The sequence below is a fragment of the Hyposmocoma kahamanoa genome, unplaced genomic scaffold (assembly GCF_003589595.1).
Source record: "Hyposmocoma kahamanoa isolate Upper Pololo Valley unplaced genomic scaffold, ASM358959v1 92, whole genome shotgun sequence".
Lineage (NCBI taxonomy): Eukaryota > Metazoa > Arthropoda > Insecta > Lepidoptera > Cosmopterigidae > Hyposmocoma > Hyposmocoma kahamanoa.
The window spans coordinates 7,796,987-7,824,868 of NW_020654748.1; the positions used below are offsets into that span (position 1 = coordinate 7,796,987).

Sequence of the window (27,882 nt, forward strand, 5' to 3'; positions counted from 1 at the left end):
ACACACACACACACACACACACACACACACACACACACACACACACACCAGCGTATGAGAAAATTTTACTGTTCTGAAGCAGCTGTAAATCACAAAGGTCATTGATATATACTAGGAACAGTGTGGGACCCAGAATGCTTCCCTGTGGAACTCCGAACGTAATGGGTTGGGCGTCGCTAGTATAGACACCAATTTTTACATACTGAGTTCTCTCCGAGAGGTAGCTTCTAAATAAATCAAACTGTGGTCCCCTCAGTCTCAGTGATTGCAGCTTATGTAATAGTTGGGGTATCGAAACCGTATCAAAAGCCTTAGCCAGTTTCAGAAATACACCGAGACATCCATGTCGGTTATCCAAGTTGATGACCACATGATCAACTAACTGATGTACAGCATCCGCAGTCGATCTACCCTTCCGAAATTCGAATTGGTGAACGGATAGAAGGTGAGTGGTTTCCAAAAAATTAACCAGCCTGTTGTTGAGAATGCGCTCAAGAATCTTTGACAAAGCTGATAGGACTGAGATGGGCCTATCAGCTTTGTCTTTGGATCCCCCGCCTTATATATAGGATGTATAACCGCCGTATTAAATTTTTCAGGAAAAGGTCCTGCAGAGATACTGAGATTACAGATGTACGTGAGCGGCGGTATGATGAGGTTTTTGTATCGTCTTATAAGACTTCCAGCGATATCATCCCATCCCGTTGCACAATCCGCCTTTAGAGAGTTAATTAATTACTCCACTTCACGATCATCTGTCTCCAACATAGCAAAAGATTTACCATTGATCCTCTCAGGCAGATTATAATTGGATCCCGAGTTCTGCATATTGGTGTGTGCCAAATTAGGGCCCACATTTACAAAGAAATGGTTCACCAAATCAATCGAATTTTGAGGTGAACTTCTTACTTGCAAAAATAAATCAGCTATGTTTTTAGGTTTGTTTACATTGGCAACTTTACCAATGGCTTCCCACAGTCTCCTTCCATCTCTGCCAGCCTTTCTAATTTCTTCCCTTTCGAAGTCTCTTTTTGCGTTTTTTATGTGAGCGTTACAAAAATTTTGATACCTCTTATAAGAGAGTTTGAGAATTTCATCATTAGGATGTTTTTTAGTTTCCTATACAAATTGTCTCTATGCCTCATGCATTTTATTAGACCCGGGGTAATCCAAGGCTTAAGCGCTCTCCGCCTATGAGATACGTAATAGGATTTAGTGCATCTTTTAACGGCCAGACGAATAGAATAGAAGAATCAAATATCGAGTAGCAACGTTTACATCATTAGTGGAATGTACTGTGTCAAAATGTATTTGATTGATGGCTTCATCTAGTTCAATAAAGTCGATCCTGGAAATTTTGCGACATGGAATTCGACTATTTGTTTCGACAGAGAGTAGGACAGCATAGTGGTCAGTAATTGTTGCATCTAAGACTAGCTTTGTGGCTGCAAAAGAGGTTCTCAATATAGTGTGGTCAATGTAAGTCCCGCTATCTTCTCGTGTAGTGAAAAAGTGACCGGGGTATAAGCCATAATGAGCTATGAGGTCCTGGTAATCAAAAGAGGTGGTGACAAATTTATTTGGTGTGATATCGATATTTATATCTCCTATAATGGCTACAGTTCCAAAAGCTGACAAACTACCAAGAACATCCCAGTGAAACTAGAAAGTTGTCAATGCTAACAAAGGCGGGTGGTCTGTATATGGCTACCACAGCCAGTTTTGTACTAAATTTTATTAGCAGACAGTCAAAATCAGACACAGTTAGCTCCTCTACAGTAACATTGCTGTAGGCATTGTTAACATAGACCACAAGGCCGTCGTTTTGATTGTATAATTTTGACGATTTGTACATACTATAGCCAAGAAGAGTAGGGACATTCGAGTTAACCGACAGCCAGCATTCAGCGAGAATTATCATATCGCAATGTATTGACACCCTTCAAAGTAAAGTTGTCAAGCTTGACATGGTAGCGTTTATGCTACGGATATTTTAGGAGAGAAAATTTAGCTTTTTAGAACCAGGTGTAATTAGTGTTGAACATTCTTCAGGTTTACAGAAATAAGATTCAAATATGGAATTGCGGGCGATATTAGTTAATAGATTATTTGTGCAAGTCATTTTTTTAAAAGGAAATGAAAATATCAAAAACAGTGTGTACATATTATTTAAGGCAAAGATTGAAGTCCAACAGGCGAAAGGAAATTGACAAAAAGAAGTCATACAAGTGGCAATTCATACGAGTATTAGACGTTACTGTAAAATCGCAATGTATACAGCAGTAAGAGTGTGGTGGGTGTGAGTAATATGCGTGTTTGGCGTGTAATATGTGTAAGAGTGTAAGTATTATGTATATAAAAGACACAACATTGACATTTACGTTAAAAAATAATTCCAACAAGATTACAGAAAATGAGCAGGGAAAGAATAAGCATGCAAATATGAAGGCCAAGATGAAAACAATGAGATAAATTAACTTAACTAGGTCTAGTCATTTATCATATAAAAGGGGCAAATCACTTTCACAGTCAATTTTTATAGTCGAGGTGCCCTCTTTTTTCCGAAAAATCGTAATTGTTTCTTCTTGCAAAGTCTCTTGCAAGATGGTGTAGCTTCTTTCTTTATTCCGATTAAGCTAGTGTTAAATTTATTATTCTTATTGATCCTGTTATGGGCTCTAAGACTTTGCAGCAAATCTTCTTTCTTCTTTGTTGTAGTAAAATCAACGATAATAGGTTTGTCTTATTCCTTCTTCGTGTTGACTCTAAAGGCAATTTGACTTTGACGCGCGCGATTACGACCAAACTTCAGTCGCATTATACCTTACTGTATGACGTGCTTATGTGCGGGTGGAGAAAGGGGTGAGGGAAATATTTATTGGCGTGTGGTAATATTTTAAAAACATATCTGGATGTTCACATAAATTTTCATATACTTAGTATACGAAACTGTCCACATTTTAACCTTTCCACATTGACTGGATGTAGGTACCCAGCTTCGTATTCTATTACTCACATCGTCTAATGCTTCATAAATGCATACTATGTTTAATGGATCCATTATACTATATGATACAAACACCCGTACGAACGCTTAAAAGCAACTGAAAAAAATACGTTCGCCTGGCGTTCCAGCCGAATTTCGGTCGTATGTAAACTGCGAGACTTCAAAAACGTGACTCACAACACAACTCACAAGGTTACGCTCGTCTGGCCTCACCCTTAATCGCGTACGTTTGTTTAAAACTGCGAACTGAAATCTACGATCTCGCACGACGCATCGCAAAAATTATATAATAATGCGAATTGCTCCGCATCGCGCTTTTCTGCAATGTTAATCTTCTTTGTTTTTTTTCCTACACTTTCTTATTAATAACAGCAGTGCAATACTCTTTTAACCGATTTCAAAAAAGGAGGAGGTTCTCAATTCGACTGTATTTTTTTTTGTATGTATGTTACGCTATAACTCCGGTATTTGTGAACCGATTTTCATGATTCTTTTTTGTTGGAAAGGGGGTACTTCCATAGTGGCCCCATTTCATTTTGAAGAAAATCATACACCTCTAAGGGTGGTTGTTCACGCATGAAGATTCATTTTTATAAATAGCGCCTAAATTTTACTTAGGAGCAATTATTTTAATGGTTGATTTTGCTATTTCTCCAATTCAAGGCGTTTTTCTCTCAATATACTTTGAGTAGTGAGAACCAATTTTTATTATCTCCAATGTCAAGTCCTGTATAGTGGCGAATTTAAGGATATTTCAATAAAACTTAGCAATTAGACGTAATTCCACGTACTTCTGAGGTCGGTTTTTTTAGTACTCTGTACTGAGATTATTACGATCCATGTCGCTACCTAGTTTAAAAAATACGTTCAGTACGGCTGACGATCGTCGAAGGAATGGTCACCCGAAACGTGGCTTAGATGCCTTGCCGCATGAAATCGCATCGCAGCAATTCGCGTAGCAGTTTTCTGCGTTGCGAATTTGCATCGCGCCGATTCGCAATTTCGTGTTTCGACCCTTACCCAAACAAATGAATGTTTCGGGCCCTTTACAGAGATCGTGGCCACGGCTGATTAAAAATAGTTTAATTCCCAATGTGTAGCAATAGCGAAAGCGTAACAAATTGATAATTAAGACGTTTTTGAAAGTGCACGATCACATTGTGTTATAGGTTGGTGAACTTAAGAACAATATACTAACTTAAGCTTCCTTATCTGGCTTTCGCAAAAGAATTAAAGAGTTTACGCTAATAGGACAAATAAACGGCATCAATTACTGAGCTAGTTGTTAATTTATTTTAGTATTATTATGACTCAGACATCATTCTTATTATTATAAATTTTGTTACTTTATATTGTTTATGAGCACGCTGCATATTGTAATAATTTTATTCTAAATTGGATATTTTTATTTTAAATGTTTAGGTTACCGATCAAATACTTGTTATCATTTTTAGCTTTTGTCAAATAGGCATAGCCACCTCTTCTCAGGCTCCAGCTGAAAATCAGCACTCTGGCTCTGCCCAGCATAAGCTGAGCTGGCCTTTAGCCTAAGCCTTTTCGGCTATTATTATGTATTTAGTAATATATACATTTTTGTTTTTTTTTAAATTGTTTATTCTTTAATTTAAATTATTATCATTATTTTTTTGTATATTTATTTGTAATAATAAGAACAATAATTTTGTAAAAAAAACTTTAAAGCGAAATCTAGCTACTAAATTATCATTTGATTGTATGTATTGTGGTGATAATTGTTGGATATTTTACGCGAAAGAATGTTCTAAGATGATTCAAAATCTTTATTAGTTATTAAGTAAATATACTGAGAAACGAAGTTTGCCAGAGTACGGCCTGAGCGGAGCGGTAGTAGCTTAGTGGGAGAACGGTTGCTTATCCATTGAGAGGTTGTCGGTTGGAATCTCTGCGGCGGCGTTAATTATTAAGTGTCGTGCATTTGTGATATTTAGAGGTAATATTTATCTCATTAATCGCGAAAGAAAACATCGAAACGAAACCAGCACGTCGAACAAGGTCTACAACAATCTTAAAATGTGGCCTAACGGCCTAAGCCCTCGCCTGAGAGGAGACCAGTGCCCCGCGTGTCACGTATAAATGTGTACAGCATGGCCTCATCCAACCAGCACTGTCTGACTTTTCACAATCTGCAGTATTTATAACACTTTCTTATGAAAGGGCCCTGACTCAGCAGTAAGGGCCCTTTCATAAGACTGTTGCAAATAGGTATGTATGTGACAGGTGCAAAATTTTGGTTTTCTGTTTAAGTATGGGTCTATATCAATGTGTATAAATTTATTTTGTATGTGCTTTTGTGTTGTATACCTTGTGAAGTGATTATAAAGTTAGTTTCTGCTCGTATTTGTGCTGAGCAAACGTTTTATCTATCTGCCTATCCAAAAATATTCATTCATATTCGTATTAAAGGAATGTAGTAAATTTTGTAAACCGATTTACGCTAGTTTGAAACTAATGTCATTTTATAAGATAATCACATTGAACTATTATTATTATGTAAGTATTTGTCGTTATTAGAAACATAAAAACCAAGAAAATAAATGTACGAATAATTTCTTCTTACAAAGTACTGTGTTACAGCTACAGTTAAACAAGCCGTCAATTGTGTTTGAAATCGCATTTCGCGTTATTTAATAATTTAATACCTGATCTTATAAAATATTCTTATTGTTAAAGAAAAAGGACTTACGTGTTAAAATAAGCTTCATGATTGTCGTTGCGCGTGCGACTGGTGCGCGGTGGTGTCAGAATAATCTGTAACAAGATGTGACCCTTGTTTTATCTTTTTCATGCCTATGGCCGCGGCAATAATCGAATTTGGTAAAACATACTTATGGTATATATAAACAAAGAAATAATTCACTCGAAGTAATAAATGAACCCATCTTAAATGAAATTTAGAGACTATCGATTTAAAGTTAGGTATCATACTGGACTGCCACGCAAGAGGTCCCGGGTTCAATTCCTGTGCCCGGAGAAATATTTCTATGGCCTTCATTTATTTCTCTCGTGAGTTTGGGTGTAATTTTATGTTGTGGTTGTCTATGTGTGTCCATGGCACTCGCGATATAGGGTTTCCCTAGAGCGAGGCTATGAGTGTATGCGCGTTATTTATTATTTATTTATTTTTCTTTGATTTTAAATTGATTAGTTTAAAAAAATAGAACGACCGACGGCAAAATCTCACCAATATCTGTATGTTGTAATAGCAACTGCAATTGTTTATTTCAGAAACTGCTAGTGGTATCGGTTTGAAATTTGACGTAATTTTACAACTTGATTGCATGTTTCTGTTTTAGAGTAAAGAATATTGCAAATCGGGTCTAAAACTTGAAGGATCGAGTGGGGTAACATACGAAAGATCTTGTACACATTTTTTATGTTTTTTGTTTAATGTGTAGTTTTCGACCTATTGATAAAAATGTTCGATGTTTACGGGTCTCCTCAACTCCGTACTTAGTTAATAAAAGTGTAAAAGATATCAGACTGCTAATCTTGATAATTATCTGTATTTGGATAAGTAGTTCCATCACAAAATTTTCCTAACAAAGTCCATTAAAAATGAGGTCTTGGAGAGTGAAAAATTAAATTAAGTCGAGTGTGATATCGCAAACGAAAGGGTCGGTATCTTAAAGATTATATCTTCAAAATGACCTGACCAGGAAAGAGCTTGAATTAAAACATTTTTCATTTTCTGTTCAATACTTTATGATTTCTCAAGAAAAATACTCCAATATAACGTTTAATGCCACGCTTTTGGGAAGTTGAAAATGTCCCTGATAAAAAAAAACACTAAGTCCCGACGATGAAGCATGTGAGCAATTCAGTTTTATATCGACCAAGATTATTTAGCTAAAGTTCAAAACAATTTCCAAGACATTGATCTGTATTACTTGCCGCATGAGCATTGCATTGAGCCCCTATCGTGTGTCGTCCTCAGAATAAAATATTTTTTTTATTTCTAATCTGGCCTATTATTTTATTACGTAAATTTTTATAACTGAATTCAATTGTCAATCAATTAGTTTCAAAAATCAGTTGGTTTCAAAATAAATAATTATTGCATTTTTTTTACACACAGTAATGCACACACTCAACATAGCCTCGCACTAGGGAAAACCTGTGTCGCGGGTGCCATGCATTTTAATTTTATTTGTAAACTTTCGTCAATAGTAAAGCTCCTTGTGAAAGAGTTTGTCCATACCTTACCTATTTCAGCCCCTAAGCTGTAATGTGAGCATTACTGAATTTCGGTTTGAAAGAGTAAGGGTGCTGGTGAATTACAGGCACATGAGACTTGTCAACTCATGTCTCACGGTGGCGGGCGCAGTGGCAGTGCCCCTAAGATCTTTGCGATTTAAAGCTCTGAGGGGCATTGCAACTGTCTGGATAGGCGTGGCGCCTGTTTTTAGTATAAAAATAATAATAATAAAAAATTAGTATTTCCGTTTTATCACGTTGATTGCGACGTCTGTATTCTCGCATTGGACGCGATGGAGCACCTAGAGTGCGTTGCATAAGACTGTGGTCAATAGACAGCTACAATAATGGTTTTTATCCAAAGTTTTGGCTAGGAATTACGATAGAAAGTTGAATATTGAATTTCATTATACATGTGACTAAATACTTCATGTAAGTACCTTTTGCAAGTTTAAGTTGAGCCAAGGCAGAACCCATGGTAAAATATAATAAATTATGATTGCATCCTATCTTACATTATATCCTAAATAACGCAGTGATAAAAAAAACAAGAGTAGTAGAATCGTTCAAAACATTAATTAATAATATTAACAATGAAAATAAATTTCGGCAACGGATATTTTTATATCGGTCAATTTTGATGTCTTATAAATAATTGGATTATTTCTCATCCTGTAAAATAAAAATAATTCGTTAGTGTTAAAATAACCAGTTTCATTAAAAATAAAAACTCTTAATAAACATTGATACTTTGTTTATTAAGAATTTTTGAGACAAAATGAACATTCAAAACTTCTACAATAAAGCATGCATTTTCCTGCTTCTTTATTGTTATTGTAGTGCATTTAATTAATGAATTCCTTCTCCTTACAACATGCTAGTAGAGACGTAGAGCTTTAACATAATGAAAAAAAAAACTGGGACATAATGAATGAAGAACAATTAATTACAGCTTTTGATCATGGCGTCGCGCGTCCTTTCAGGGTTCTACAGACACAGTAGGTAAGGCCTGTGTAACTTAATCTATGCGCCGCATGAGATTATTGTCCCAGAAAAGTAAGCAGGTACTGTTCGCATTAAAAAAGTAAAGTTACATAAATAAATATGAAATAGTATACAAAAGATGTATGTTTTTTATGTGTTAATAAATCAGCACTAACATTTTTATGAATCAATCTCATGTATCACGTACACTTGAAAGGGTTGTAACCCTAACTAGCCGTGAACAGGTTCACGGCAATGAAATGGGAAACTTCCGGTCCACAAAATTTATTAAAGAAGTAAAGTTTAAAGAAAGGCTGTAACAATATAAAGGTAAATGTAAAAAACAAGTATAACAGTATAAAACACTCCCTACACTTTATTATTAAGGCACTGACCCCCAAATGGGCCGAGAAACTGAATTACAGAAATAGATACATAAAGGCTGTAGACTTATAAGTGTAATACACATGATTAGCTTATTAACAGCTCCGACTGTTGTGGCGGTCGAGCTGGGAGTGACCGTGGTACGAAAACAAAATGAGAAAGTGAAGGAAGATGGAACAATTCAAATTTTAAATTTTAAATGCATATAAAATAAAAAATGATAGGATACAAGCGGAGAGAGGCGATACAAAGAAGTGAGATGACGGTGTAAGGAAATCACACCGTCACACACTTTACGTATTACCCCGAACGAAGTTAGAAAATAATCCCAATCCTAATTAATATGCTTTTCGTTCATATGTAGCAAGAATACCTAATATTTAAAAACTCCATTAAAGAGAATGTATTGTCCTCCCTACAAGAAGAAGACGAACGGGTGATTTGCCTTGAATTCTTCTTGCCGAGGCATAAATACGGGATATGCCACCTGGAATGCTGCAATTATACATTATATTGTTATTACCTTATTTTGGAATTTTTTTTACAATACGTTGATATACTGTGCACCTACACAAAAAGCGTAACACTTACTCATTTTGATTAATTGAAACTTCCACCTAAGAAAATACAATGATGAACGAAATTATATTCATTACATGTGTTTAACGAACAGTGAATGTAAATTTAGATTATTAAGTATTTTGAGCCTGCTCAATTTCAATCGTCTTCTGTATGAAATATCGAACATTAAACATTTTTACAACTATCTTTTTTGTTAACGTTAAAATTGTAAATTTTTCTATCAAGGATTAAAACAAGTGTTTGAAAGACTGTTACAATACTATAAATATGTATAACAACAGCTACTAACAACTATAAATACGGCTGCAAGTAATTATGTCACTTATGACCCTTGTCAGGCTATTTTCTACTTGGCTGTAAATTCCATAAATAAGTAATCAATCTCCTACCACTCCAACAGTTTTTAATAAATAAAGAATTTGTACTAAGAGCAGTCGGATTTATGTGTTAACAACTTTAAGTGAAGGAGAGTTATTGTAACATTATATTCATCGTGACCTTCTTTGAAGGTGAATGTAAAAAGAATTTGAGAAATATAAAACTTTGATCGTCCACTAAAAACTACATACTATTTGCAAAATAGTCTTTTAGGATTTTTGTGGTTATTCACTAAATAATTATTATCAGTAGTTACAGGTTTCTTACCACGGTATGAGTTATTTTTATTTTCCCAATATTTTGGAATGGTGTTAGATGCTCCATATTCGAAGAAATCGTGTTTTGATTTGTTGCAAGAAAAAACTACCCTTTAGTTTTAAACAGTAAATGTAAAAAAGAATTAATCATTCGATATGACTTAACGAGAAATTAATTGCAATATTGGATAATCTCAGTACAGAGTACTAAAAAACCCGAAAGTCATTCATAGCCTAGTTTGCTACCATTAGAGGTGGAACATTTTCTTCAAATTTAAATGGGACCTCTACTGAGGTATCATTCAAATCGGTTCCAGAGTTATCGCGTAACATACATACAAAAAAATGCAGTCGATTTGAGAACCTCCTCCTTTTTTGAGGTTGGTTAGAAATATTATGTATTGCACATTTATAGCCATACCTAATAATATTCCAGTGATATAAATGTCATGTTAAATTATATTAAACAGTAGTGCCGTTTCTGCACAACTGCGCAAATAGGAAGCTACTATATTTTGTGCTGCAACTACGGTGGATTTACCTTTCCTATAAGCATATTATTGACTATCTGATAACAAATCGTTCATTTCGAAATGATCCATAATGCTTGTTGATATAATAGATTCTATTATTTTTGATATATTCGGAACTATGGTTATCGTCTGTGGCTTTCGACATGGGTCACGTCCCCCTTCCCCGTAAATACTGGACATACACGAGTACTTTTCAAAATATCAGGATATATACCTTCTGTAAACATTTCATTTATTAAAATAACGAGTATGTCTCCAATCACTGGTCATATACATTATACTTAATACTATTATATATATATACATATATATTATAATATTAAGGCTATTATGCTCAATGTAATGCAAGCTGTGTTTCATCTTTAAATAGTTGTGCATCTTGCTGAACACCCTCACCAATGTAAAATGTATATGTATCGATTGACTTACAATTATATGAATTCGTGGTTTTTGTATTAGACCCGTCGTCCATTTATTTGTAAGTCAATGGTATCGATGTAACATTGCTGATGGTTCCTCAATAAATAAATAAACCTATATAATCTGGCCTCTCGATTGATGCCTTCTTGACGTTGAGTTGTGGGACAACCTGTACATACCACCCACCTGGGTATACCACAACCTCTTAAAACAATATTACTTTAACCTTACATTGACTTTTCGTATCATAACGCGCTTAAAGCAAGCCTATTTGTAATGTTAAAATTATGATGTTTTATTGGCAGCTTTGTGACTATTCATTCACTCAGCTCGTACCATGACGCGACTTTGACATTAAAGTAACATTGCTGTTATGTCAAATTTAGCAATGTTAAAATAGTTACACGGATACAATGGAAACAATATTATTTTCAGTTTTATTGTCTCAATGTTGATTTGTAATGAATAAAAGTTAAGTTGAACTTATTTATTTACATATCTCTTCAATATTTTCTTAATTTTTTATTTAATAGCACATAGGAAATAATTTCTCGTAAAATAAAAATACATGATGTTTATTTCGTAAAATTATGACAGCGCCATCTATATGCTCCTTGGCGAAACTAACAGTTGACAGTAGACTATAGTTCCGAATTCACAACGTGACTATCAAGACTCAGCTCGTTTTATTTATTTTTCTTCATGAAAATGCGGAATAATAATTGAAAACAACTTGATTTTAATAGATTTCATTATTACATACTTTTCTTTTTTTGGCAGTTAAAATTCTCCGAAAGTAAATAATATTAAATACTTTAACAATATACTACGATAACACGATTCGGAACATCAAAAAAGAAAGAGGGCATTATACAGTTCATATAGCGTTATTTCTTTCCTACTTTTAGTAAGGAATAGACAATATTGGGAAATAATTCGTTCTTTCAGTCACTTTAGCAATAATACATTACTTAGTTGATAGGTTTGTCATGGTACGAAAATAAGTAATATTACAATACGCTTACTTTATGCTTACATTGAAATAATATTGTTTTTTGAAAGGTTATGGTACTGGATGGACAGGGGGCCCTCTGTCCATCCATTAATATTTCGCACAATACTAAATGTTGGTAAACGCTTATTAGTAAATCATTCAACAGATGATAACGGATATTATTTGATTATATTCCGTTATGCCTGTATAATAATCGCTACATCGCTACTAAATAGATCTAAGCGGATGTCGATTCCCTGCCGAAGTGCAGAAGTCTTTCTTAGATTTAATTATTATTCTTTTTTCACCGTTCTGCAAATCAGCGAACGCAAAATTTTACAAATTGATTATTTTCCTCATATTGACATGGTGACCTTTAGAATAGAATATAATAGAATAGAATTATTTATTTCGGACCATGATCCATAATAATGTTAGTAATACAGTAAATTTTTCTTACGTGCTATGGTTAGTACTATACAAAATTACTTAATTTTAGTGAAAAGTGAGTCTAGACCACTACCCTACGCACGTTGCCCCCAATGTAGTTGATAGGGGCAGTCCAGCGTATTGGCAACAACGGCTAGGATGCTATTAGCGCTGCCGCGCACACGCATCATGAGTGAGGCAGCCTTCTTGCGCATAATGGCATGAAAGCCATCTGTGTGCGCCTCCGTGAACATGCCGGATGCACTACAGTGTCGCGGCAGCCCCATTAGCATCCTAAAAGAGTTGTTTATTTATTTATTTATTTATTTTAAACACTAAGAATATTACAAAAATATATATACATCACACCCTTAAACCTACATTGGTTTGTCCGGGTGCTGCACGTTCTCCTTAATTACATCTTAATATTACATTCTTATATTTAATAAGCTAACAAAAGATTACAAATCTCAATTAGAAATTACATGTTTCATTGTTATACTACTACATTTATTTAATTATTTATTTATTTTTATTTTTTTTTTTTCAAAGTAACTTTTAATTGAACTTTTTATATTAACCGTAGTTATGTTTTTCTTTAATTCTAAAGGTAAATTATTAATTAATTTAGGTACAATAAAATTAGTAGTCCTTTCTCCATAGAAATTATGCGAAGCAGTTGTTATTAAGGTTTGCAAAGTAATTTGTCTCGTACCTTTTGTGTGACTAACTTTCTTATCAATATATTTAAAAAAGTTATCTATTAATAGTAAACATTTAATTTTATTTTGAACATTTAAAACTCCGCAATAATCAAATAGACCCTCGTCATTATCTCGAAACTGCTCTTTAATTCTATAAGGTACAATTAATTTTAAAAGTCTTAGCTGAAGTTTATAAATTTTTTCCAAATATGTTTTGAAAGTACGACCGTAACTAGTTAATCCATATGCAACTATACTCTCCGCTAAAGCTTTATACATTTGTAAAAGAACACCACAAGGCACGCGACGTTGTATTAAGAAAAACTTAGCCGTAATTGCTCGTAATTTTGAACAAATCAGTTCTATATGCGGCCCCCAATTAATCGATGGTCAATTACCAAACCAAGGTAAGTATGTTGGTTTACATTTTCAATAGCTTTACAGTCACATACCGTACTATGATAGTTACCTGTGTGTAAACATTGATGCTCATGCGCGACTATCTGTACCCTTTCTGTAGTTTTGACATAACTGGAGTGTACATGCATTAATTTAGTTTTTTGAGCATTGAGCACTAGGCCCGCGTCATGAGACCAACTACAAATCGCATTAAAGTCATGTTGCAGATGTCCGAGTGCAACTAAGGGGTCACGGTCAGCTGCCACTATGCAAGTATCGTCTGCATATTGAAAAATTTTACATTTATGTATTACAATATTAATATCATTAACATATGCTAAATAATGTAAAGGCCCCAGGACCGATCCTTGTGCCGTTCCTTGTGTTACGTTAATTTTCTTACTGTGCTCTTTACCTATCTTAACACAATATGATCTTTCATCTAAGTAACTTCGGCACCAGGTTAGCAAAGGACCCCTTACCCCGCTATCATCTAACTTTTTTATTAACGTGTCATGTTGAAGCGTATCAAATGCACGACTATAATCAATGAAAATCATGAATACATGAAGTTTATTGTCTAAACATCCATTGACATAGTCGGTAAAAATTGAGAGTAATTGGGTCGTACTTTTACTTCTCTGGAAACCGAATTGATTTACAGAGAGTATTTTATTATCGGCATAAAACTTGTTAATTTCGAAACATATATACTTTTCTACTACTTTATCCAAGATTGGTAAAATAGTTATAGGTCTATAGTTACTATAATTACGTTTGTCACCCTTTTTAAATATTGGTCTGACCACCCCTTCTTTCAACTCTCTTGGATATTTACCCGAACGTATACTCTCATATATTAATTTCGACAATGGATACACTATTTTCTCCGAGAGCGCTTTTATATCTATTGGACGAATCATATCTGCCCCCGGCGCCTTATTAGGTTTGATACTCTGAATAATTTTATGAAGGACTCTAGGATGCGGTTTTTTAATGTACATAGACACATCTGCAATTTTCGAGTATTCATATGTGTTTAGGATATTCATTGTGCAAGTTGGCAATATGTCTTTCACTGCTTTGTCAAAGCCCACTGCAAAATCATCAGCGATATCTTTTTCCTTAAGGTTGCTAAAAGCTTTTACTATGACGTCATCTAGTGATTGTTTAATTTTACCCGTAATTTTATTTAAAATTTGCCAAAGTTTTCTTGGATCATTCTTATTGTTATTTATGATTTTCTTATAATAATTATTTCTTGAGCGTTGTACATATTTATTTACTTTGTTTCTTAGTTTATTATATTCTAATTTTAAAACTCTGTTTGTACTATCTTTTTTTAATTCAATAAATTTGCTATCTTTTAGCCTACACAATTCAATAACTTTTGTATTTACCCACCCTTCTTTCCCCCGCTTAGAATTTTTAACTTTAATAGCAAATTTAGCGACATCATAACAAGATGTTATCTTATTTTTAATGTAGTGATAAATTTTACTAGGACAATCTAAATCTTCTACAGGTTTCCAGTTTATTTTATGAAGTTCCCTCTTTAATATTTGGTAATTATATTTTATTACACAAGGTGGAGCATCCTGCACGATACTTGTGCCTACGCATGTTACTATTGTAAGCCGGTGGTCCGCTAAAACTGTTCCGAGCGCAGCACAGTAAACGTCTTGAGTGCGCGATCTCACGAATATATGATCAATACAACTTTTCGTAATTTTTTCTTTAAGTGATTCTATTCTCGTATAATCATTGATCCCGCACACAAGACCATGCCCACTTAACATATTTATGTAACTTATTGAAATGCTTTCAGTGGATTTAAGGTTGATGTTCATATCTCCTAACAAGATCAGATCAGTTGAAGTGTACCCGCCTAAGTGAAAGTTAAGTTCTGTTATAAAAGATTGTTTACATTGCGACGGCGGTCTATAAATAGCACAAAGAATTATAGAAGTGTTATTACTCGTTAATAATTTCCCAGTTATAGATTCATAGTAATTTGTTTTTACTGCAAAAGTTTTAAATTTATGTTTATCTAGTACGTAAATAATAATACCCCCTCCTTTTTGACTTTTCCTCAGTTCCGTGTGCATATTGTATCCCGCCAAATGAAACAAAGAACTAACTTTGTCAGATATACCCACCTCTGTCAAAACAATAACATCAATTTTAAACTTACAAATTTGAATCATCAATTCTATTTTAGAAAAATTCTTAATTAATGAACGAATATTTACATGTACACACGATAAATTGTTGGAACACTGAGGCACTGAGGAGCAAAAGTTGTTTATATCTACACAGTCAGAAAGTTCTATAACGCTATTATCAACAAAGAAAGCCATTTCCAAACGTTAATTTTCGTATTACATTGTAGGTACACACTTTACTTAGCTTGACTCGCCAACTTTTGAAGATCGTTCTCTGACCTAATGATGATCACTTTGTCATTGTCTTGTTTACGAGCCAAAACCTTCCCATGTCTACACCACACATATTTAAAAATATCTTTCAATGTCTGTTTTGATTTCCACAATAGGTTTTTCTGGAAAGGTGTAAGCGCCTCCCTGACGAAAACTTTTGCATCTCTCTGCTCCCGCTCCAGGTTCGACAAAAGGTCACCGGCTTTTATATCGGTGGCCCGCGCCGCTGCTACCCACAAATTCTTACTATCCTCGTTCTCCATTTCTAAATGTATTACACCAGGTCTGCCTGCACGAGAGTTCATTCTCTTTGCTTTCTTTACGTTTTCCATTTGCACATTCAATTTGTTTGCTATTTTTGTAGCTAACACCTGCACATTTTCCTCATTTTGAACAGGTACTTCTGCCACTTCTATGACATTAATCATTTTATATTGTTCTGCTTCATTAAAACGTTGCTCAATTGCGCTGATTCTATTTTCCAGAAAAATGTTTTTATTTAATAAATCCACATTTTTTTGTTCAAGAGTCTTTATCTTTTGCTGGAATACCTCCATCTTTTCCAAACTGTCGTCTAATTTGTCGCTAATAAATTGAACACTCGAAGTTAGTTCATTTAATTCGCGTTTTAATTCTCTTTTTAACAGCTTGTCCATTTCTCTGGTTATATCCTTCATAAACTTCTTCACCTCCAGAGTAACCAATTTTTCTTCTTCGTCTTCGTCTTCGTCTTCTGGTGTGAATAAAGAAGTCTTTTTTCCCATCTTAGAGGAGCAATCATTACAGGTCCACTCCAAGTTATCCACCGCATCCAATGCGCTTAACTGCTTCGAATTTAAACCCGAACACTCATTCTTAGAATGCACAACAATTTTGCATTTATTGCACTCAATCCCTGGGGATTTCTTATTCACCAATTTATTACACATATTGCACTTGACAGCCATTGTAAGGTATTTTGAAAAACAAAAACTTTGACACGACACTGTACGTGCTTACTAAACCACTGTCAGATGAGAACTGTCTATTGCATCATCAGATGAGAACTGTTATATTGCACCCTTAATGTATTCAGGGTTCGCTGCGTATACTTCACCCACAGGCTGCTTGTGTAAAAGTTTTGGCAATATAAGTAGTGAAATCTTTACATCTTTGGTGTAACGAGCAAACCTGTGGGCGAGCATATTACATCTAACAGACAGGGCCCTTCTCTCCCTCTCCATGTCGGCACTATCATGCAAGTTATCGGTTACCCAGTGACCCAGGTACTTAAATTGAGAGACACGACTTATCTCACTACCATAGAGAAACACCGGCGGCATAGTTCCAACAGAACCTGCCTTCGGCTTAAAAACTAGGAACTATTTTTCGTGTCATGGGTCCTTTGACCCCCGTTGATCGAAATTCAAAATGATAAAATTGAATACGATTCTAGTTTATAGGCCAATTCCATATGTCTGTGCCAGTTCCGTAACTCCGTTCGAAATTCGTCGAGCGAGCGAATCTTCCTTGTCATCCTCTTAACGGTAATTCTCGGACTAGTGTTTACCGTTCACTACCTTATTTCGGAGGCAATTTTTATCATACATATAAGTATTCGCTTTTTTATCGTGGAATATTATTTAATACTCGAGTGTTGTATCGTGAAATATTATTTACACGAACATTTACACGATAATAATATACTTAAATATTTAAATAATAAAAACTGCCACTAGTCCGAGAATGCCATAAAAATTCTATAAAATATAACTTATTCGCATTAAATATGCTTTACATTACTACATTAATAAAATTTAGTAGTAAAATTAAATTGGAGAACTATTTAGCTTTAAATAACAACGTGCTGAAGGTTCCAGTGTAGTATCCCCGCCAGACCAGTCAGAATTTTGAAACCTTATGACAAAAACCATTTACCGTCATAGATTGTACTCGTGCTGTAACAACGCTAAATAACTCGTACAAACAATATAAGGTTGAGAGTTGTGAGAGTGTTCAGTGGTTGTGAGTGCGACGTCCCAATTCTCGCAGTGGATGCAATGGAGTGCCGTGATTGCGTAGCGTAGAGAGTGTAGCAGAATATTGACCTCAGTAGACAACTACACTAAAGGCTTTTATCCAATGGACAAGTCTTGGTTGACAGCGACGATACAAAGTTGGTAAATTTCATGACAAAAATGTTATGTACATCCCTACGTACTTTACATTACATTCATTAACACGTTTTAGGTGACTTGAGCCTGCAAGTGATATGGTTAGATTATCATTGTACGACGTTTCGGGCTCTTTACAGGTTCCATGGTCACGGTTGACTTTGTGGTGGTTTTTTTTATTGTTTTTACATTTTGACATCATATTAATAGAGTGCTTGGGAAACTTAAGCTAAGCTTTTATTGTACTTTTATACCTGACCTTCCTATTTTCATTTCATATTTGCTTTTTTGAATAACTTAAGAGATAAAGAAAACAAGAGTGGTATTACAATTCAAAACATTTATTGATAATAATGAAATTAAAATTCGATACTTGATTTTTTCAAGCCAGTCGATTTGGGTGCGTTTTAAAAATAATTGGATTATTTCTCGTCCTGTAAAATAAAAATAAAGCGTTAGTGTCAAAATAATCAGTTACAGTAAAAGATTTTGGAGTAAATAAAAAAATAAGTTATTAATACAGTTTATTAATGTTTTCTTAAACTTTACGTAGGGGCCTCTTAGTAAACAAATGATTAGCAAAAAGACAAAAAAGAAGAAAGAAATAAATCTTAAACATTTCTATAACATATAGCATGCACTTTTCCAATATGCCGTTGTTATTGCAACAATTCCCCGTTGATATTGCATGCAAGTTGACACGTATAGCTTTACACTGTCGCCATTAGTTGAAAGGGCGCACGTGATATTTTTACAAAAAAATTGTTATATGTATATATATAATATATAATTGTTATATGTGTATGCCGTGATCAGTAAATAATAGCCGCTGTCACTATTTTTATTTTTCCTACGTGTATGGTATGAAGTTACCGGAAGAGAAAAGAAGACATATTTCTAATATAATTTTTTTTACATATTTTCTCGGTTTTGACTTTTGGTCACAAGCGCCCTTTCAACTAACGACAGTGCATAATGAAAAGTATTATATGATTATCACTAATTACAGGTTTCTTACGGGTTGAAGACAACCCATGACTATGGAGCGTGTAACCGTTTCGAAATATCGGGAACATAAAAAGAAATGAGTAAGAAACTTGTAATTAGTGATAATAAACATTTAGTAAATAACAAAAGCCTTAAAATCGAAAGGAGTATTGTTAGTATGACGAAATGCGTGCAGAATAATTAATTATATAGTCGTTGCAGCGTGATGTAAAAGTATATTAAGCATTTGTATTGATAGCTCAGGAGTTTAAGAGACGCAGTGCCGTAAAGGCTGCGGTGGCATATAGAATAAACAACCATCAGAATACTGTAAATTAATGAAGTCTACCTGTTCGATGCAACCTATCGAACCCATCGAAACACAGCCCATAAAGCAATTTTCAAACACGAACATGCTTAACATTCAAAGGGAATCTTCTATCTTTACCTACGAAACGAACACTCCGTTAAAAAGAATGTTTTGCTGAGCTTTCAATATAAATATAAAGGCGTGGTCAGCGCGAAAAGTTACTCTTGGTTTCAAAGCACTTCCGAACATGATAATGATTTCTGTAATAATATTGTTACGTGAAAAATCGAAATTGAAGCCATAAATGTGCCAACATTCGGAGGTATACAATAGGTTATTGGGAATTCGGGAACTCAATATCTTGGTCGAACTGATACAAACATTTTGGTAAAGTAAAAATATGATGGATGACTAAATTTGTAAATTCATGAAAATATTCAATGTACATATTATAGGTAGTTGACTAGCAATTCATGGATCAAAATATACGAAAATTTACGAAAGCACTGAAGCGCTTTGAATAAAATTCGATTTCAGAATAGAATGCTGCACTTTTTTTGACAGTAAAGCGAACAATTGGTCATTTGAAATTCTAAACTTCTAATAAGTTTCTTCTAGTAACTATACCAAGGCTTCTAATAAGGTATATTTAATCAAATGAGTTGCGGATAAAACGTTTACAGTGTAAATTTGAAATAAAACCGCCCATGTAAGTAATTAATATGACTCCTAAGGCAAGACTACATTTTGAGAAACAAAGTTAGTACACAAGTCATAATTTCGTTTAGTCCAAAAACCTGCTGTACCTAAGATTGGAAAACCCCATCAAAGACAGCATTTCTCCCCACTTTCACCACGAAGAGGAATGGATGGTCCACTATGAACTCAGTGTTTTTTGATAGCGCAAAGCTTGCACCAGGACCGTAAAATACTGCAAAAATATTTTATTTATTTACAGTCAAAGTACCTAAGGGTGTTAGACGCCGTTAAATAGAGTGTTACTTTCTTCTTTGAGGATGAAGACAAACGAATGGTTTGCTTTAAATGTGGAGCCCTGCCTTAAGCTATTTAAGTTTATCATGAAATTTGAAAAAAATGATTGTGATGTCGCACATGAAACCAAATATTGTCCTAACTCAAAATTGTGGATGAGAAAACATAATTTGAAAATTTTAGGAAAAGACTAAATGGATTTTATTGCGAATAATGAGGTTATTTTTATTTATACATAATACTTGATTCTCAATTTATAAACGGGAATATCGAAATAATATAATATATTGGTTTCTTTCGGTATTTTTTTTTAATTTTCAAATCGTCTCTCTCAATTGCACAATTTTCAGTTAGGACAGTATTTGGTTTCGTGTGCGATGTATTATGATGAACATAAAAATTGGAAGAAGTGTTTCAGAATTCTTTGTTGATTAGCCCTGCATATTGAGTTGCTACCGAGTAACTTATTGGTTACAATCTTTTACTGATTACGATCATAGTTTTGTTTTTTTAGGCCAAAATATATATTTACAGGTAGATAAATAACAGAATATGAAGAAAATATCTGTTTTGTTGTCCTTTACCATAGAAAAATGTTTTTTCTTTGATTTTGTAAGTTGTACACAAATACATAACTTAAAGACTATTAGGCATGAATATATTATTGAAGGACGGCAATAGAGGGACTACAGAAGTGGTTAAACCTCGAAGATTGCGAAGGACAAAGCAGAATAAGCGACGTATTCAGAACGTATTAAGTATAAGTTCGTTAGCCGGTCAACTACACGCAGCAACCCGGCGTCAATAAATTCACAACAGCCTGGAAAACCCCATTAAAGACAATATTTAATTCTGCTTTTACTAGCTATAACAATGAGTGCCCTAATTAGAACTTGATGCTCCCATGTGGCATATAGCTCATATTAGCACCGTGAACAAAATTAAGAGGGAGCATGCCAAAAAAGTTTTGACGTTAGCTCCGCCCACATTTGTGAGACAAATATATGCCTGAAGTTCGCGTGACATGCGACAGGAGATGTTGAATTTTGCGCATTAAAAGTACCAAATTCGTTTTAGCGGAATAACTCTAAAACTAAGGGGATTAAAAAAAATCCGCAGTGACAGTTGTCGATCATGCATAAATACAATTAATTATCTAATTTTTGTCCTAATAACCTGTAGCATTTTGAGGATGAATCGAAAAAATGTGAAAATTAGAGGTCGTGATTTTTATCTATCGAGGAAACTTTATTGTTTTATGTTTCTGATTAGTGTCTATGCTTGAATATATCGTGTAGTTACTCATACAATATTTTATTTTTAACTTTAAATTGGATATACCCCTCTAAAATCAAATCGAAGATTAGGTATTTTTCCTCTGCTTTTAGCGCTAAAACAAATTTGGTACTTTTAATGCGCAAAATTCAACATCTCCTGTGGCATGTCACGCGAACTTATATTTATCTCACAAATGTGGGCGGAGCCAACGTCAAAACTTTTTTGGCATGCTTCCTCTTAAGTAGGTTTGAAAGAGAAGCAAAGCCCTTAATACCAGGATAGCATGCGTATTTTATGTCTAAAGAAAGTACCTAAGAACGATATATTCCGTTAAAGAATGTGTTATCTCCTTCTTTGAGGAAGAAGACAAAGGGACGGTCTGCTGTAAATTTGGTTTGTTGACGTATTACTGCACTTAAAGTTGCTATCCCGAATGCTGAAAATGACAATGGTGTTGCATAGGTCAACGTGATCGGCAGGCGTACTGAGTGTGATTAAATTATTTTGCTGGTGATTCCTGGATATTAACTGGCTGCCTAATTTCCTAATCCATAATTTACTACTGATCGCAGTTCCATGCATCTTGATGAAAAATCTGCTTGCATAGATAAAAAAATAGCAATGAACGAATGACAAAGTCAAATGTAGTTATGGTCTGAATATTATGCTTTAAAAGTTTGATGAAAGTACCTATGGACGATATATGCCATTAAACAAAATGTTTTCTCCTTCCTTTAGGACGAATACAAACGGGTGGTCCGCTTTGAATTGATTTGGCCGAGGTAATAGCGAGCTTGGTAAAACTGCTACAAATGCTGAAATTGCAAGGAATTGGACTAAATTGGCAAAAATAACGAATAAAAAAGGATCACGGTCATTTGTAATTGTATTTTTTTTTGTAGTAACGTATCCCATATGTGTTTCTATACGTTAGACCTAAGTTCCCTACGAAGCTTTTAACGGACTAGTTTGAGAGCTGTTTCTCATTGAACAAAAAAAAAAGTCATTTAGTAAATATGATATTTATTAAATATGTTAGATACAAATGTAGTACTCGTAAAGTCATTATTTGGAAAATGACCGCAGACTGATCGCAGTGGTAATTATAAGAAAAATATTGAAGAGAGAAAGAAGCATAGAAATACCTCAACAACTATAGAGGTAAAGATGCCTGTTAGACCGGCACAATGTATTACCCCGTGCAAAATAAATATTTCTAATAACATGCTTTTATAGGCAAGATTACCTAAAAGTTAAAAACTCCGTTAAAGAGAATGTATTGTCCTCTCTTCAGTAAGAAGACGAACGAATGATTCGCTGTAAACTCTGCTTTCTGATACAGAACTAAGCTTTCTACGATAAAGACAGCTGGAATTATAAAGTTTCATTGTTATTACTTTGTTTTGCTCAATAATAATACCACTAAAATAAGACGCGAATGTAAGATATGGAAAAGTCAAGTACCGCGTTATTTTTCTAACACATAGTTGTTAAAACTGAGAAAAAAACATCTACATACATAATTATGTATAGACAAATTTCATTTAATTCTGATGATCTTGGTTTAGAAATTATTGTCTAGAGACTAGCGAGATAATAGGAATAAACCTTTACAATGTTATATGTTAGTTTCACGCTACGCTTCTGGGCCTTGCTAAATGCATAATAGTTGCGACAAATGTATAATTCTATCTAAAAAGGTTCAACGATGAGCAAAATCATATTAATTTAATGTGGTTGATGAGCGGTGATTCTCAATTTAGTTATTAAGTACTTTGGTCGTGGTTAATTTTAGTCATGTTTTGTATGGAACATAAATATCGTTGATATTTTTGTAAGGACAACTTTTTGATATTTGCTACATGTAACCGATGGAACACACATGATGCAAGACACATGCTTTACTTTAAAGTATTTTATTTGTGTGAAGTACCAAATTTCGAAAAACTCCACTAAATATTATATCCTTTTTGAGCTTTAACACAAATACAAAGGGGTGATCTGCTCGAAATTGTAGCTCGAGGAAGAAAGCCAAACCGCTTCGCGTTTCTACGAGTATTTCTGTAATTTAGAAAGGGATCCTGTTGAGAAATTTATGTTTTGAGAATAAAATTAATCTCTATAATAGCTGATATAACGCACTGACGTCAGCGTTCATTCTTCGTTTGATCATATGTTATAACGTATTCCGACTCTGGAAAATGATTTCTTTATTTTTCTATTAGTGGTTATGTTGTAGTTTAGTTTTTTACTATATCTGGTTTGTGTTTATTAAAGTAAGTATAAATTCTCTCTATCTCAACGTTAAATGCATTTTTGTAGCCGTATTTACTACATATTTTTAAAAGTTAAGTAAAGTTAACGTTAAATGTTCTTGTGTTACTTTCTAAAACAAATGTAACAGAACAGGTATTCGGTTTCAACGTCTGCTCCTAGGTATTCGAGGACACATATAGGTATATCTTATATTAAATACGCAACATTTTTTTTTCATTCAATATCTGTTTATATGTCAGTACAGCTTAAAGATTCATTCGAGACTGGACAATACCAGAAAATGCCATAACAACTATACTCATATTAACTCATAAGGTGTAGTGTGAACTCCAAAGGCGTGTTAAAATGAACAAACCCGTCAAACCAAAGTAGGGTTGAAATGGTATAGCAAGATATTATAAGTTCAATTGCCAGCTCGAGTATTCTAAAGCACATAAATATTTACGGTCAAAATTGGGAAGCTATGACCCCGGTGATAACATTTCCGTTTAAAAGTGGACGATTCCCGTAAAGAGTGTAAATTATGTTGTCTTTAGCAAAAAGCCAAACGGGTGGTCTGCCTTGAATGTCTTTGATAAATTTGGAGGGAGGGAACGCGACTCGAAAAATCCTGAAAAATTAATTTAGTTTTTTTCTCAATCATATTACGTCTGTGTTTTCATTAGACATTTACTAAACTAAGCAGGAACAATTTCTAATAAAAATAATAACTTTCGGCTACCAGTAGAGTGAAATAATTTCCCGCCTCTATGTAAAATGAAAAAAAAATCCATTCATTTTTCATCACTATTTGTCTTTTTTATAAAACTGAATAAAAAAATGTTAATTTATCTCTTTAAGACATGGTTGTATAATTCATGCAATTTTGTTAACAACAAATTTCCAAACTAGCACATACATTTATCATGCCTAAATGCTGCATTTTGATTATGTATCTACCTGCCCAAAATAATCAGTTCACGTTTATTAATTTTACTTTCTATTGACATATACCAATATCAACATAAAATAAGTTCAATTGACAGGTCGACTATTGTCAAGCACATACATATGTATTTACGGTCACAACAGCGGAAACTGTGCCCCGGTGGTGATGTTTTCGTTTAAAAGAGTATTTACTATTCAATTAATTTACAGTATTCTGACGGTTGTTTATTCCATATGCCACCACAGCCTTTGCGGCACTGTCTCTTAAATCTTAGGCTATCGATACAAATGCTTAACATACTTACACATCACGCTGTAACTACGAAATGTATAAAGACTGTATTCATTAAGTAGAGCTTTATGTATTAACTTGCATGTAATATTAACGGAGAATTGTTGCAATAGTAGTAGAAAATTGGAAGAGTGTATGCCTTAATGTTTAAAATTTATTTATTTTTTCTTTTTATCTATTTGCTAATATTTTTTTACTAAAAGGCGTCTATGTAAACTTAAAGAAAATATGAATAAATTGTATTAAATAACATTTGTTACTACTCAAAATTTTTACTGTAACTGATTATTTTGAAACTAACGCTATAATCAAAATGCAGCATTTTAGCATGACAAATATATGTGATAGCTTTGATATTTGTTATTAAGATTAGCATGAGTTACATAAACAACGATATATTAAAGAACATAAAATCAAAATTGTTTCATTCAGTGTTATCAACAAGACAACATTGCATACGTTATGTACATATTAATCTGTTAATGTATAGATTTCATATTTAATTTACATTACGTGGGAAATTAATTTATGGTACTGGTAGCCGAAAGTTATTATTTTTATTGGAAATGTTCCTAGTTTAGTAAGGCGTACCCAATGAAAATATAGACGTAGTGTGATTGAGAAAAAAAAAACTACATTAATTTTTCAGGATTTTGGGAGTCGCGTCCCTCCGAAGTTACCAAAGACATTCAAGGCAGACCATCCCTTTGGCTTTTTGCTCAAGACGACACAATTTACTCTCTTTGCGGGAATTTAAATATGTATAACAATAACGCTTTACGTCTCAACTTAAAATGCCTCTTTATAATGAGTCTGAAATGTGTATTTTTTAAGGAAACGTGTTTTTCACTAACTGCTAATAACAAAAACTGAAAACCTGACTGAACTAAAATAATCAAGCAAGTTTTCCCCAAAACTATTCTCAGTAAATATCAAAAGTGAAACGATGCTAAGGTCATACCAACTTATTGATAGATAAATTTGTTATAATTCAATATATCTTCCGATGAATATAAAGTCATCTTTATTTCTGATTATCTTTGTTGTGCAATCAATCAGTTACCAGTAACCATTTCTAAAAACATTTTGCAAAGAAATTTATTTTTTGTTTAAGTTAACACCAGCTACATTAGTTTCTCATGCGACAACTGTAGTACTTTTGTTCAACAGGTATTTTTTTTACAAAACAACTTTAGACACATTTAAAGCTGTTTTCAAACATGAACATGCTTAACATTTAAATGGTATCTTCGATCTTTTACCTATTAAACGAACACTCCATTAAAAATAATATTTTAATGGAGTTTAATGGACTCTTGGTAGTAATGCACTTCCATTCATGATAATGACCTCTGTAATAATATTGTTACGTTTATTATTAATCGAAATTGAAGCCATAAATGTACCAACATTGGAAGGTCTACGAATTCATGTACCTACTGTACTTTGGTTATTGGAAGTTAGAAACGGAATTCCAATAGCTAGGTTAAAGTGGTACAAACATTTTGGTAAAATGAAACTATGTCAATACATTACATTTTAAATTCCCGAAAATATTGAATAAACTGAATATACAATATGAATATTGAAATTATTGAATACATTATTAGCCAAATCTACTACTACGAAGCTTATGAACAGACTTAAGAAGGAGTTCGCTAAAGTGCCTTGAATAAAATGCCGATTTTTCTTTCTTTTTTTTCTTGACTCTTCGCGGTCAGCGTTTCAGCTACTTACAAGGTTTAGAATTTTAGAATAGAATGCTGCAATGACAATTGTGAATCTTTGGCGCTGAATTTTTACTGTCATTCTTTTGACTATAAAACGAACAGTTGGTTATTTCGCCATTTTCACAAAGAGACAAAAATAAATACCGTACTTGAAAATTATGTACAGAGTTATTTTTGATTATCGTGTGAATTGAAAAAGGCAATATTTCTTGACGAATATTTCTGAAATTGAATGATGAATAATTATTTAAGTACATGGAAAATATTATTATGGTACTTTGAAGTAGAATGCTGCGCACAAAGCAAGATCTACAGTGCAAATTTGAAACAAAAAGACCACGAAATTAATATGACTCCCAAAAGCAAGAAAGATTGTAGTACTGATTGCAGTTCCATGCATTATCTTGATGAAAATTCTACTTGATGAACAATTAATCTGTTGAAATGACAATGTAAAATACATTTATCACCTGAATATTAAGCTTTAAAAGTTTGATGCAAGTACCTAGGCACGATATACGCCGTTAAACAGAATGTTTTTTCCTTCCTTCAGGACGAATACAAACGGGTGGTCCGCTTTGAATTCACTTGGCCGGGTTATAGCAGCACTTGTGAAAACTGCTACAAATGCTGAAATTGCAAGCAATTGGACTAAATTGACAAAAATAACGAAGGAAAAAAGAAAGCATGATAATAATTTTTGATTGTTTGTTTTTTTTTGTAGTAACGTATCCCAAATGCGCTCTACACGAAGACCTATGTTCTTTATGAAAATCTCAATGGACTGGTTTGAGAGCTATGATTTCCTTATAGACCAAAAAAATGTTGTTTTGTTAATATTATGTAGATTTATTATATTTTTTACTTATTACGCATTGATAGATATTTATTGAATATGTTAGACACAAATTATTTATTGTTCTTGTTCTTGTTCTTTCCACCTTAACAATACATTTGAAAGGGTAATTAAAGTAAAGAACATCGTACAGTGAAATTGCGAGGTGGAAGATTGGTGCCTAAACTACTGGACCTGCACTAAAGGTCACCAGGTATTCACCACTGGACCTCAATGATAGAATATTAGGAAAGTGATTATATGTGAATATTAGGAGTGAAAAGTAGGTATAATGGTTTAAGATATGTACAACGCGTCCGTGCATGTACATGTACATGCACTGTGTGTGTGTGTGTGT

At 33.7% G+C, this 27,882-nt stretch overlaps 3 protein-coding genes across 11 annotated transcripts in view; all 3 read right to left on the reverse strand.

The window, feature by feature from the left end:
* LOC113236453 (antichymotrypsin-2-like) overlaps nt 1–5,804 on the reverse strand; it is a 23,635-nt gene extending 17,831 nt beyond the window's left edge. For both annotated transcript variants that reach the window (XM_026472525.1, XM_026472526.1), the window contains exon 1: nt 5,730–5,804. In XM_026472525.1, coding sequence (XP_026328310.1) covers nt 5,730–5,748 — 19 coding nt within the window. In that variant the 5' untranslated portion in view covers nt 5,749–5,804. The remainder of the gene's footprint in view (nt 1–5,729) is intronic.
* Nucleotides 5,805–15,705: 9,901 nt separating this feature from the next.
* Nucleotides 15,706–16,506, reverse strand: LOC113236670. The gene has a single exon (XM_026472831.1). The coding sequence runs from the start codon at nt 16,504–16,506 to the stop codon at nt 15,706–15,708; it is 801 nt and encodes a 266-aa protein (XP_026328616.1).
* Nucleotides 16,507–18,218: 1,712 nt separating this feature from the next.
* The window catches only part of LOC113236544 (antichymotrypsin-2-like), a 29,108-nt gene continuing 19,444 nt past the window's right edge, over nt 18,219–27,882 (reverse strand). The window contains exons 9-10 of one of the 8 annotated variants that reach the window (XM_026472664.1): nt 21,775–21,899; nt 18,219–18,329 (exon numbers count right to left, since the gene is read on the reverse strand). In XM_026472664.1, the coding sequence (XP_026328449.1) occupies nt 21,775–21,899 (125 nt within the window). In that variant the 3' untranslated portion in view covers nt 18,219–18,329. Of the gene's footprint in view, nt 18,330–19,330; nt 19,453–19,998; nt 20,124–21,773; nt 21,900–22,153; nt 22,279–22,709; nt 22,832–27,882 lie in introns of those variants that run through there. The other 7 variants (XM_026472667.1, XM_026472668.1, XM_026472669.1 and 4 more) reach the window with 7 other exon arrangements.

Excerpts from the sequence above, each read along its gene's own strand:
- LOC113236670 (XM_026472831.1), bottom strand. The coding sequence starts at position 16,506 with ATGGGAAAAAAGACTTCTTTATTCACACCAGAAGACGAAGACGAAGAC.